Source organism: Melanotaenia boesemani, chromosome 6 (assembly GCF_017639745.1).
Source record: "Melanotaenia boesemani isolate fMelBoe1 chromosome 6, fMelBoe1.pri, whole genome shotgun sequence".
Taxonomy (NCBI): Eukaryota; Metazoa; Chordata; class Actinopteri; order Atheriniformes; family Melanotaeniidae; genus Melanotaenia; species Melanotaenia boesemani.
This window is the reverse complement of record NC_055687.1, coordinates 29,732,960-29,746,606: the sequence shown is the minus strand read 5'-3', so window position 1 is coordinate 29,746,606 and position 13,647 is coordinate 29,732,960. Positions and strand designations below refer to the sequence as shown.

The window sequence follows — 13,647 nt, the reverse complement described above, 5'->3', positions numbered from 1 at the left end:
TTTTTCTGGGTATCTGAGTCCATGTGATAGCAGGGGAGCCCTTGGCATGCTGCTGGATCTGTGTGTGGTTAAGCACCACTCTTGTCAAGCAAGCTACCCAACATCTTAGAGCACATAGATCACAGACATGCACAGACACACACACATTCGTCTGCTACCAATTATAAGGTTTAGTACAGAAGGACCAAAATGAATAATAATACAGCCTGCACCCGTCCGTCTGAAACCTCAAAGACAAAATGAAATTCCAAAGACCCACAAAAAGCCAGGGGCATAAGCACTGAATTAAGAGAAGGCAGATTACCAAGATTTCTGATAAATTAAATCAAAGTTTGTTACTAAAAATCTTGAATCAAAGAGTTTGAAAACAGATGGTTTTTAACAGCAAACTAAAGCAGAATATTTTTTTCCATATGTAGTATCAGTCTTAAACAAGTAAAACATCTTAAGCAACTCCTGAAAGCAAATCTTCTGTTAACTCTTCTATTGCATGAAAATGGAAATTAATCTTTTTTTTTTCTCATAAAGAAAATGTGAAATTGACATGAACCTCCAGGACTAGTATGTGGCATCTGATGAGTAACCCAATCATCATCTTGCATTGCACACCTGCAAAGACGACTGGAGACACCTAATGGGTAAAATGGGTGCATGCCAATCACAACTGAATGAGCTCATCTACTTCTTTTGCAGAATTCATGCCTAAATATTATGTAGCAATAATGGGGTGACATTTTGTTATAGTAACAGGACAGAAAAAGTCTCCTGATCTACTCACTGATCGTTCACTTGTCTTGAAAAATTCAGTTCGTTTGAGTTAAAAGGCTTGAGCCAGACTTTAGAGGTTCCCATCAGTTTGCAACCCGCATTAATGCATCTTCAAATCAAAGAAGGCACGTCAGACAAGCTTGATAAAAGATTAGGCAGTATAATTTTACCTTCTTCTGCAGACTTCATGTCGGCGGCGAGAGAGGTGAGAAAGTCAAGTCCCCGCTCCTTACCGGCTGCTCCAAAGCTGAACTTGGATTTGACTCTCAGGCAGAAGATATCCTGCATTCAACAAGCGATGCGCAACTTTCTCCGGCTGCAAGACTACGCATGAAGCCCTTGCCGGTACTAATTAAAGGCTAAAAGGAAAAAAAAAAAAAAAAAAAGAAAAAAAACAAACAAACAAACAAACGGCTTCAGTTTGTACACCATTAACGATAAATCAAGAAGGATTTAGAAAATAAAAATAAAAAATAAAGCAACTTTGACTCCACTACTCCGAGACTGTGCGCAACGAGTGAAACTGGAATAAATGGATCAGGGGAAGCGGCAGCTGCGGGGAACGAGGTTGAGGTGAGTTTGGCTCGCACGGTAAAGGTTTTTAAAAAGTCTCCCCAGGTCGATGACGCGGAGCGGGTTTGTCAGAGGGGCAGGCTCCGGTGCTTTTAAAGCTGGAAAACACCCTCCGTCCTCCTGTCGGTGCGCCGCCCAATGACGCGGCTGGCTCCTGAAATATACCGCCTGATGATGTCTTCCACCCTGGGATCCCTTCGGAAGAGGTGGGAGGTGTGTGTGTGTGTGTGTGTGTGTGTGTGTGTGTGTGTGTGTGTATGCGCTCGCGCGTTTGGGGCGTGTGTGTGTAAGAGGAAAAGAGAGAGAGCAGAATGAGAGAGAGTCAGTGAAACAAAATGAGAAGCAGCTCACAAAAGTTAAGCTTGTGTCAACAAGTTATCTTTCCATGATATCGTTATGATATAGTTAACACAATCTTCTCAGTTCAATACAGTAGCTACTACTGGAGCCTTTCATTGTTTTCAGTAAAATTTCACATGGTTAAATTAGCCCCGATTGCCTAAAAATGGACAATATTTGCACACAACATGAATCAAACTTTTCCCCCTGCATTTTTCCAGATAACCCCATGCTTGGGTGGTGGTGTTGTGGATGGAGGAAACTTAGATGACCAACAGAGAATCATGCTGCAGTACAACTATGACCTCCTTCGTTAACATTGCCAATCATGCTATTATAAGATCATCAACATCATTCAAACATTCACCCAATCCCTGACTGACAACTCAAAAGCTATCAAATTCTATGTTCAAACTGGTTTTCCTTGTGCTTCACGGAAATATGGTTTCACTTTTTCACCCAAAATAACCATCCTCAACCACTGACAGCACAAACAGCCTGTGTGCTCTGCTTTCCACCATGTTGTATCAAGTCACTCCCCTGGTGAATCCAAAGCCAGGGCTTGTGATTTGCCTGTTTTAGGAAAATTCTGAGTCACCTTATTTCCTTAATTATGCTCCTATTGCCATTTATCAAAGTAATAGATCTCATTATGTGATTTTGTTGTTACAGAATGGGGTCAAAACTAATATGTAATGATAAAACCAGGGGTGGTGAATTGACTTTCTGGAAAAAATGCTGGAGAACTGAGATTTGCATTTCTTATGGTATCCAGATAAACATGTTTGATATAAATGATTAACTTTCCTTAATAGGAAAGCCAAATGACATTATAATGAACATCTTGCACTGATAAATAAAATTTTAAAGTCCTATTCCATGAATTATTGATGCCATGAAAATGTTCTTAAGAAAATTGAATATTTGAAAAGTTTGCCAAAAAAAAAGAAAACTCTGTTATAGCCTGTATATGGATGGAGTATAATTCACTGTGTGAAAATATGAATTTTGTGTGGTTAAACCATAAATATCCACCTAAAGCTCTCGAGTTTTGCCAAGTCTTCTCATTGTGTAAAAGTAGATTTATTGCACTTATATTAAGAGCAAATATCAATGAATCAATGGTCAAGGCTACAAACTCTTATTCACTAAACCTGATATGTGTGGGCTTTAATAACAGCACCTGCTTTACTCACTTTCTTTTCAGGGACATGCTTGCATATCTGTCCTGGTTTCACTGATCGTGCAAAGCAGGGCACAGTAACCACGGTCACCCAGTTCAATGGAACAGCATCAGTCCTCACAAATAGGTACATTTTTGTTCTTTATCCATTTTGCTCAGCTGATGTTATAAAGATCTTATAGACAGGCTAAAAAAGTTTATTTTTAATATAGGAGGACCTTTTTCATACAGTCTAATACTTGTTGAGGATTAGTAAAGAAAGAGATTTTGATGAATGGTGAAAATGTTTGCACAAAGGATTAGAAACTCAATTATGTAGACTACAAATGATCACGACAAATAGAAAGAACAAAAGAAATACAACAGGAATATCACTGAGTATTGGTAGCTGCCATGAGCACAATTAAGAGTCACTTTGACAAGCCACAATATAATTTCTTTTGAATAGGCTCCAGGTTAAAAACAAAAACAAAAACAAAACAAAACAAAAAAAAAAATAAAAAAAAAAGAAAATCCCTTGAGTCTGAAATGTAGCCAGTAAACTTCAGGATGATCACACATAATCAGAAGCAGACTGCCTTTTGGGGGCAGGCAGGCGGTGGGGCAAGCAGACTGCGTGAAGGGGAAAGTAACAGTACGCTTTATTTTCTTAGCCTACAGTAGCTTTCTGGCGTCAGCTGCGGCTTGGCCGATGAGCATGTGTGAGCCCAAAGATGAAAAAGTAGGATCACATACTTCAAGAGATGAATTATGATACAAACCAGAAGTAGGAAAAAAAGAGTAGCCACACAACTGATTGGCACTGTCAGCGGGAAGGAGCTGCACAAGTTGCTGAACAAGTTTAAAACCCTGCGGTGGGGCACAGTTAAGCAGGACTCTGCAGGCTTATCTTGATGGATTCTGTGATAGTGAGTAAAGCACCATTAGCTAGAGTCTGCCAGCAGCAGTCTGAGCACTTCAGACCATCGATAGTAACCATCAGGTATTAAGCAGACGATAAATCAATCAAAAAGATAGACTTGATCAGAAGAATGGCAGAATAATGACCCTCATAAGTAACCTTAGCTTTTTCTCACCATCATTTAATAAGTTAAGCCATGTTTCTCTTATCAGTGCAGTTTAGGCTGAGCTTTAAATCCCAACAACAGTTTACCCATGATATGTTGCCTGATACATTGGCTTTATAAGCCTTTAATTTACAGTTAATATACAATGCCACTGGAAATCTCTCATGTTAGTGTCTTTATGCCTTTGACTCTAGCTGCGCTGATGATAAAGTTTTTTTTAATTATGTACAGCAGCTTGGAACAAATTGTCAGTAAAGTTCTAAACAAGTTGTTATGACGAATCTGGAAGGATTTGCATTTGCTCGACATCTTCTCTGGAAATGTAAGATTATAATTTATAGTGTAACTACATCTGGCCCTGTGACATTGCATGCACCGAGCAGCCACAACATGTCTGCAGAGAGCATTACAGAAGTAGTACGCTCAGATTTACGATCCGCCTACTCCTCGCTCGCGTGTTTCACTGAAAATAATCATTGCTCTGTAAACAAGCACATGCTTTTGTATTTTAACAAAGTGAGTTGTTGCCTTTTGACTTTGTTCTGCACTTTTACCGCAAGCGTGGCCCTTAAAGTGTGTATTTGTGACATGTCATCAGAGAACAAATTTCATTCCTGTTTTCTTGAGATTCTCCTCATATATCTCCCATTGCGTCTCTCTAAAATGGAAACTTTGCCAACTACGCTGATGATATAATGAATGACAAAAGCGAGTTTTGCTGCATGAGTGCTGTACGTAATGCCAGCAAATATAATATTTACTACCAGTGGTTTGGCCCAGGAGCCAGTCCTCATCTTGGCATGGTCTGAATACATTTCTTAGAACTCTCCATGAGAGATTTACATGTAAAAGATGGACAAAAAGTTGACAGGTATAAATAATCACATCTAAGACTTGCCAAGCTGTGGGCTTAGTCCTGTCATAGTTGTTTGTCTAGACTTCCAGGAATGCTACCATTTGAGGAAAAGGGAGCTTGAAGCAGAAGTGAATATGGACACGGACACTAACAGAATGTGTAAACCCAGAGAAGTGGAACTCACTCTGGGAGAATCTTTAGATCGGTAAACTTCAAGGCTGCAAAACCAAAGCTCTTCGCTCATAGCTGCACAGTTATTCATCTGCTTTTACAACATATAATTCATGTTAGACATATCCGGGGAAATGTGCATGCTGACATCCAAAGTTCCCTACACTATTATTAAGTGTTTTCTAAGATTTTCCTTGAGCCAAAACTTAAATCAGGCTGCTTTTAACAGCTTTAAACACTCATTTGTGTGCCCTCTTTTGATACATTCATTTTTTCTACTGCAATTGATAATGGGTTTAAATGAAGAAGTGTGTGGTTTCTCACTATAAGTTGTGAATGACTGCGATCAGTTCCATCCTTTGGCATGAGCACAACTTGTACACATTTCCCCACTTCTCCTTCTCCTTTGTCAGTATATACACTTCTGAGCTCACAATGGAGAACTACTTGGAGCTATCTTAGGCACGTCTGGACACTGCTGTATGTTTAGCTGCTGGATTTTTTCAGAGATTCCTCTTATGAACAGGAAGTAGTGTACATGTCTGGCTTGTAAACCAAAGAAGCAGGGCTGTCATTGTCACACGGTCATTGACTAAGTTTATGTTGTTAGAAAATCAGGAAGAAGCAGCATGAAGCTGGTGCTTTGTCACTGTTGTTTACATGCTATAACCGGAGATAAATCTTTTTTAATAACATGTCTCTTGGAGCAATGTTACTTTGGTATTACAATTGAGATTAATATGCCACTTAAAGATATTGCTGCTCTCTTAGAGCTGCATCCTGCAACAGTGCAGTTCAATTCAAGAAACCATTATGTTTTACAAGAAGTATGGTGAAAATAATATATAGTATAAAAAGATGCACCCAGAAGAGACTGAAGTACCTCTGGCTGTGAATAAGATAACAAAAGAATGTTAATGCTTTCATTGTTTGTTATTGTCTAGATTAAATATGTCTCCGCAGGGTTGAAATATCTGAGCTGTGAGTGTTTTTCTTACTAATGATCCATCACTGCATTCTGTCAGTGCCGTTTTCTCTCCAACTCCTTTTGCTAACTATGCGAGTTGTGATAAGAGCTCCACCATGGGTACTGTATCTTACCCACATGTGTGGCTAATTCAAAACCTGTGGGCAATAATAGTTTGTATAGGTGAAAGGCACGTGACCTGTGAGACAGTTTTCCTACACCACTTGTAACACAGATAATTACACATGTGAAACATCTGATGAAGTCCATATTGTCAGTTTCAAAGAAAACAGTATGAGGTAAGCACAATTTTTTATTGTCCTCTACCAAAATGTGTATCCATTCAGTCTTGTTACAATCCCAGTAACGGGTTAGGGGATTATGAGGATGGATGGTTTCATTTTTCTAGCTTGTGACTGTCACGTTCTGGTCCATTATAGTGATTTAAAATCAAGCATATATGCCAAGGTCATTTTTACTACAGGACTCTCCAGCCTGACTGCTTGTCATTAAAACACATTTATATAGTCCAGCACAGCCAGGGTCCTGGTTGTCCAAATGGGTCACTCACAAATGTTAGCACAGTCTCCACGCATCCTGAATCATCCTGTCCGCTAAATACAGGGAGATGATTTGTCACAGGCAGTCACTGTTTCCATTGTTATTTTATTTAACTAGAGGATGATAGAATGGGTGTTTTTTCAAGCTCATAGACGATCCAAACTGAAGGCACATTTAGAATTGGTGAAGAGAAGGATTACATTGGCTTCCTGTTTTTTTCTTTGTTCCTGCTCCTATCTTTGTTCTCATCTCAAGACTTCATGATGCTCTACTTGCATCTGAGTATAAAATATTCCACTTTCTGCCGAAGATGCTAATTTTTAACGTTCTTTCCAAATTTTAGATTATACTTGTGGAACACAGAATTTTCCAAAAACTTGATAAGCATCACAGCTCAGACGAGGCTGATATTACTCTCTGATCTGTCCATTAATTGTGAAACTGAGTGGTTGTGTGTTTTTGTAGTGCAATGCAGTATGAACAGAGACCGAGTTAAACATTATTTATAGCCTGTACACCCACTGATTTATGGACTGCATTTGAAGTGTTTGTCATCTGAGATATTTGCAGACAGAAGTGACATTTGAGGTATGGACCTAAGGATGTGCACGTCCACTGAGTATTTCATCTTTTAGTTAAGGAGGTCCCATCTCTAAACACATTCGGATATGAGATTGTCATTTTCAGAACATGCCCATGTGACAAATATTTATGTAGGTAGATACGGCCTATAATTGAATCAAAGAGCATGTGGTCACAAGAGCCACTTTATGTGAGAGACAGCCATGATAGTGATAGTCACATAGGAAAAGGAAAGTAATTTAGCTCTAACCATGATCGTTTCTCAGCTTTAACAAATAGTTTTGATTTCTAACCCTAATCAAGAAATGTTAAGGCCCATTTATGCTCAACGCAGAAGACAGATACACAGTTTTGTCTGTCTGCGTCAGTTACATGCATAATTTGGTCGCCGACATGAATGTGTTTGTGCAGAATAGAATGAAGCAGAAAGTTTTGGCTTCCCCTTCATTTCCGCTGATGCAGTTGAATAGATAGTTTTAATGAACAGCTGATCGAGGTGGTGAGAAAGTATGTAAATGTATACAACACGTGGGATTTAAAGACACAGACACGTGCACAACCTCACCCTGCCATGGACGAAGTTTTTTACTTAAATATGAAAATGACACAGTCAGCTGTTTATTGCACATGTATGTAACAAGCTTCAAGGCCCATTTATTCTCCCTTATGTAAGTAAACAGCAGCCTCCGTTTCAAACATCATATGTTGCCGTCCTCATACTTACATGTGTGTTTTACTTCGGCATGATTTTTAAGTCACGTCCTCCACTAGTGGGCAGTGCTAAGTTCAGGGTTCCCTCCCGCAAGCCGATGTCAGTTTCAGACACCGTTTAGCAGTGATAATGCGTCGCTTTAAAGTTGTTTCCAACCGCAACACATAGGAGGCATTTATGTATGCAATGGACCATAAATGGGCCTTTAGTTTCAAGAGCCAACCAGCTAATGACAACGTTTTGCCACAAACTGTTGTGTTTACATGCACTCTTAGCAACCAGTGAAATAGTGTGACAGTCAGGTTGGAAAAAGAATGTATTTGAGTCCAAATCACGATTCTTATCTGAATCTACTATGGTCCATCCATCCATCCATCTGTCCGTCCACCCAGCCGTTGTCCATCCATCCATCCATCCAGCCATCCATCCATCCACCCATTCTTCCGTCCGTCCATCCGTCGTCCATCCATCCATCCATCCATCCATCCATCCTTTTATCCATCCATCCATCCATCCAAGTGATTCAGGGTCCTATGTTGCTGCTATGGGAAATTCTTGTTGGCTAGGTAGACTGTCCCATTTCAAGAACGTTAAGCAGACTTCGAAGTGTGCAGACTACGTAGGACACTCCGTACCCAATGAAGTCTGCATACTCTGAATTGGGACGCAGCTATAGTCCCTCCAGCATGTTTTAGGTCTTCCCTGGAAACTCCTTCCTGTGGGACATGGTTGGAAAACCTCTCCATACAGGTGCCCAGGAAGCATCCTAACCAAATACCTGAGCCACCTCATCTGGCTCCTCTCAAAGTAGAGTAGCTTGATTCCAAGCCCCAAATAACTGAACTTCTCATCACTAAGGTCGAGCCCAAGCCACAAGAAATTTTGGCCACAATCTCGCTCTTCCAACTTCACTTTGTTAATTGATAAACACAATAATAACATCCAGCTCTGACGCAGAAATGCTCACATTTCCCTACTGGTTGAAGGTGCAGTACTCTAAGTTGTATTTAAGGGTATAAATAAATTACACAAACCTGCATGATAATTTCACTTGAAGGACTTATTTAATATAAAGTTGTGAATTATATACAGTAAAAATAATGAACTGACTTTTCAAGTGGCCTTTTGATGAAATGCGGTTTTGGTACTGCTAGCCATTGTTGGCTAAAGCTTTTTTTTAAAGTTCTTTTCTTTTAGCAAAGTGTTTTTCCCCTTTTGTGTAAAAATGTGACTTGTTTGACTTTTAGAGCACTTAATGTTAAGCTAAGCTAAGCAAAGTATTTCGTGATATGAGAAGGATACATTCTTTGAACATTTTTGTTTTCTTTCATATTTCTGATTCGATAGAAACTGGAGGATTTTATAGTTATTTAAATTAATTTTTAAGGCAGTTACTGTATACCACATCATATTCCCTCATGAGACTTGGTTATTTTAACAAAGACAATTTTTATCAGTCTATCTCTGTTTATCGCTTCTTGATGACTTCAGTTGTTCAATCTCTGTTTTCTGTGGCTCGATAAGCACATAACCCCAGTGGAAAAGATGCTATGACCCAATGACTTTTGTACTTATATTACTGGCTCCATATAAAGCTAGCATTTCAATTTTCAAATGACTTTACATCTCCTGAGCCTTCTGTAATAAAAAATCACAGTATTTGCTCTGTGCTTTTCTGTTCCCAGTAGGGAACCTATTGATTTTGGAAAACTTTTCTTTTTTTCTGCCAACAGACCAAACTATATCCAAACACTGTAACTACCCTTTTTTATGTTGTACTGTAACAGAGAACTGGATAAATTATTTGTGAGTGGTGGAAGCTGATATGAGCAATTTTTTGTGTGTTGTACAGCTGTAAACCACACGGTGCACTCTCATGAATTTTCTTGCTTGTCTTTATTTTCTTGTAAAATAACAAAGTGAAACAATAAATGTATTTTAGACTATTGCAAATGAGACATGGACCCTAAATGATAATATAAGTCAGCCACATGCTTTATTTCCTAACCACACAGAACATGACTGGTTCATTCTAATAAATTGGAAATTTAAAACTCATAAATTATATTTGTGCTCTGCAAAGTGTCTGATGCTTGTATTTATTTATTTTATTTATTTATTTATTTATTCTCCAAAGAGTTTATGTAATATTCCTTATCTAAAGAAGGAGCAGTATATTGGCTCCCTCTTTATCTTTATCATGCAGGATACTAATACACAAAACCTTTGAGTTTGAGTGGCAAACCATTCTAACCAATAGGTTATGATTCAGACTTTATTGAGGTTCTAGTTGAAATTAACTTTCAGTTAGTTTAATGTGGATGTATTATACGATTTATATGGCTTTCATGTACAGTTCTAACAGGTCACTTACTCTGTTGTAACTTTGGCATCTCTGACCTGTCCTTGGTGTTGGTATTGACATGTCATAAAAAAGTTTATAAAAATAGCTTGATCCTGGCTTACAGTGGAGCAGCAGGTCACACTCTAGTTTAAAATAATCTGACAGTCATCCAAGAAAAGCAACCCACTGCACCTATATAAAGGGTCTTAGCTGAAGTACCAACTCTGTGTTCTTCCTCTTTTTCTTTTACTCCATTTCCTGTCTCTAGACGATGCCTTTCCTTTTCACGGCCCCTCCGTTGGGATACCCTTTTCTGTTTCCTGTTGTTTGTGTGAGTTGCCTGGAAACCATGGCAGCTGTCCAGTTGGGAGGGATTTATTTTCTTTTTACTGGCGTGACTTGAGGGGGCTAGAGGGTTACAAGGTCAACATATGGGTTGGATGCTTTACAGTTTTTTATTTGGCATTTTGATATATAGCTTAAAGTCATGTCTCGTTCCAGCAAATTGGTTTATCCTCCTCTAAAACATTAAAACTGTGTATAAATGATGGCGTATAATTACAATACAGAAAGCGATTCAAGTAAATAAACCTGAAAAATCCTATTACTTAAAAAAAAATTAATTATCATTGTTTGCTGATGTAGTCCTTCTATATTCTGCTTTTATGCTGTCTGTATCACTGTTGTGCTTTACTTTAAAAATAAACTGATGGTTTTGTCAATGTTAGAAATTGGGGAAATTACTTTGGGCAATACTAAACGTAAAATTTTTGTGGCAAACCAATGGAAATGTATCACCTAATTCTGTAGTTTCCCCCTTCATCTCTATGAGTAATTCATTAACTTTTAGCTCATTGTTTTGGGACCTGCTGTACTACTGATTTGATTCAGCATACTACTCAGAACCGGTTTATTCACAGCCTCGGCAAATCTCAAAAACAAGGCTGTGTATGAACTGAATTGCATAATATGTGTAAGCTGAGCTCAAAAACAACAAATTGGGCCCCAGCTTAGACAGAGGAGACAAATAAACTTGACTTTTAAGAGTGGACTTAAAAACTTTTTGTTAAAAGAGTGTCTGTGACACACAGCTTTCCATTTAGTTATGCTGCTACAGACCTGTCGACTGGGAGATCAATCTGTGGCGTCTGCAGTGATGCGGACTCTGCATCGATATGTCGTGGTGAAGAAGGAGCTGAGCCAAAAGGCAAAGCTCTTGATTTACCAGTTGATCTACGTTCCTACCCTCACCTATGATCACGAGCTAACAAGATCGCGAATACAAGTGGCCGAAATGAGTTTGTCCGCAGGGTGGCCGGGCTCTCCCTTAGAGATAGGTTGAGAAGCTCGGTGATCCGGGAGGGGCTCGGAGTAGAGCCGCTGCTCCTCCACATCGAGAGGAGCCAGATGAGGTGGCTCGGGCATCTGCTTAGGATGCCTCCTGGACGCCTCCCTGGTGAGGTGTTCCGGGCATGTCCCACCGGAAAGAGGCCCCAAGGAAGACCCAGTACACGCTGGATGGACTACATCTCTCGGCTGGCCTGGGAATGCCTCAGGATCCCTCCAGATGAGCTAGTAAATGTGGCCGGCGAGAGGGAAGTCTGGGTTTCCCTGCTTAGGCACCTATCTCCGTGACCCGACTCCGGATAAGTGGCAGAAAATGGATGGACGGATGGATGGATGCTATAGACCTGAGATCTGTACTTACAAAGCTGGATGTTCTCTTATCAAGGTAACTTTGAGGTTAATCCTACATTTTTTTGTACTACGATGCTAGTTCACTTCTTACAGGGATAACCATGGTAACTTACAATAAATGGGTAACCTGCTCCAGAGCAGATTTTGTTCTGGATAAGAGATCCAAGAGTATAAAAGCACCACCTCTTGACCAATCAGTTCCCTTGGAAAATAGTCTGCTCATTCTTAGAACATCCTGACATCCTGTAGGCATTGGTACACAGATCATGAGAGGGGCGCTTAGCAGAGAAAGAGTTTTTAGTGACAAATGCATCTTTTTGATGATGAAATAAATTGTTGTCACTGACCGCTTTGAAGTATGTTTTCGTATTCGACTTGTTCTAAAGTCAAGTTTAGCTCCACTAGGGTTGCATCTGAAATAAAAAAGGTTAATAATAGTTTAATAAATTGAATAATAGTGACTTTGTGGAACACACAACCCTCGTACCATCACGGTAAGGAATTGATATTTCAACACAAAACACACTGACACAGGGCTGTGTTTTAATGTCATTTAATTTTTGGAAGAACATTTGTCTTCTCCACAGTAAAATCGGCTGCTCCGCAGGGTTTCTTCATGTTCACGAATGGGTGGATGCTGCAAACACCACCCCTTTCATGTAAGAGCACACATTACGAAGATCTGGGTAAGTCAACCCAGGTAATGGAGAATATCCCGGATATGTTAATCCTGCTTTGTACAGGCCTCCAGGCTGCTGAGATATCTCCCATGATGCACTGAGCACCTTTCTTTATGCTGCTCACTTTACTGTCCATCTATCTGTATATCTTCATTACTTCTGTTAATTTAATGTTTCTTTTGCTTTCCAATAGCAGATATCTATCAATATTTTATTTTTTGTGTCACCTTTCCTCTCCACTCCCCAAGATAGTCTCCTTCTGCTAAAGATTCAGCTCACAGGAAGGTACTATACCTTCCGCTGTCGTCCGTTTGTCTTAATAGTTTCCTTTGTTAGACTACTATCTGAGTTGGCATCATATGAATGCAATTATATTGTAATGGATTATATAAATTATATGTACAGAAACAGGACTAAATTCTTCTGATTTAATTGATGCTGTGTAAACCTTTTACTTTATTTGCACTTATATGTAAATATATTAATATAAAATTGCTGAGTTGCCTTCAAGTGTTCCCTAAATCCCACTAAAATGGTTTTAACCAATCCTTCCCACTATTCAACTTGTTTTCTGCTGATGCTCAGTCAGGAGCCCTGCTGTGTTGTATTTGTATGCATCAACTCAAAGCAGCACTTTGAGTTGATGCATGAAGAATATCTGAAGCTGGAAACGCAACAGTGTAAAGTCTCCATGCAAATGTGGAAAATATTGGTTTAGTTGTTTGTCAAAGAGGAAGTAGAAAAAGAAAAGAAAAAGACTGAAAAAAGGAAGAAAAAGCAGAAGTCTCAAGATTAAAATCCAGCACCAGTTTAAATCTTGACAGATGGGTGTCTATCCCCCCTCCTGTCTTTCAGTGCTTCAAAATTTTGAATTCCTATCAATGTTTAGTATTGATGCAGCCTGTGTACTACTCATCATCAGAGGAATAACTGGCAATATGCAGCTAAAGAGCAGTCTCCAACCCAGTCTCAAGTTAAAATATGAAATTGTCAGAAAAACTCAGACAATTTCTGACATAGTTAAAAATGTAAATTTCACATTTAACATCTAAAAAAAAGTCTGCTTTTGTTAGGCAAAAGAATTGGACTATGGCACTACACACTTAACTGCCAAGTGGAAGAGACCAAGCTTGTTCTGATCTGTAT

General features: G+C 39.2%; 1 protein-coding gene across 1 annotated transcript in view; it reads right to left on the bottom strand.

The window, feature by feature from the left end:
• LOC121642466 (nuclear factor of activated T-cells, cytoplasmic 1-like) overlaps nt 1-1,469 on the bottom strand; it is a 64,982-nt gene extending 63,513 nt beyond the window's left edge. Inside the window, exon 1 of the mRNA XM_041989226.1 lies at nt 939-1,469. Coding sequence (XP_041845160.1) covers nt 939-1,056 — 118 coding nt within the window. The 5' untranslated portion in view covers nt 1,057-1,469. The remainder of the gene's footprint in view (nt 1-938) is intronic.
• Nucleotides 1,470-13,647: the final 12,178 nt, after the last annotated feature.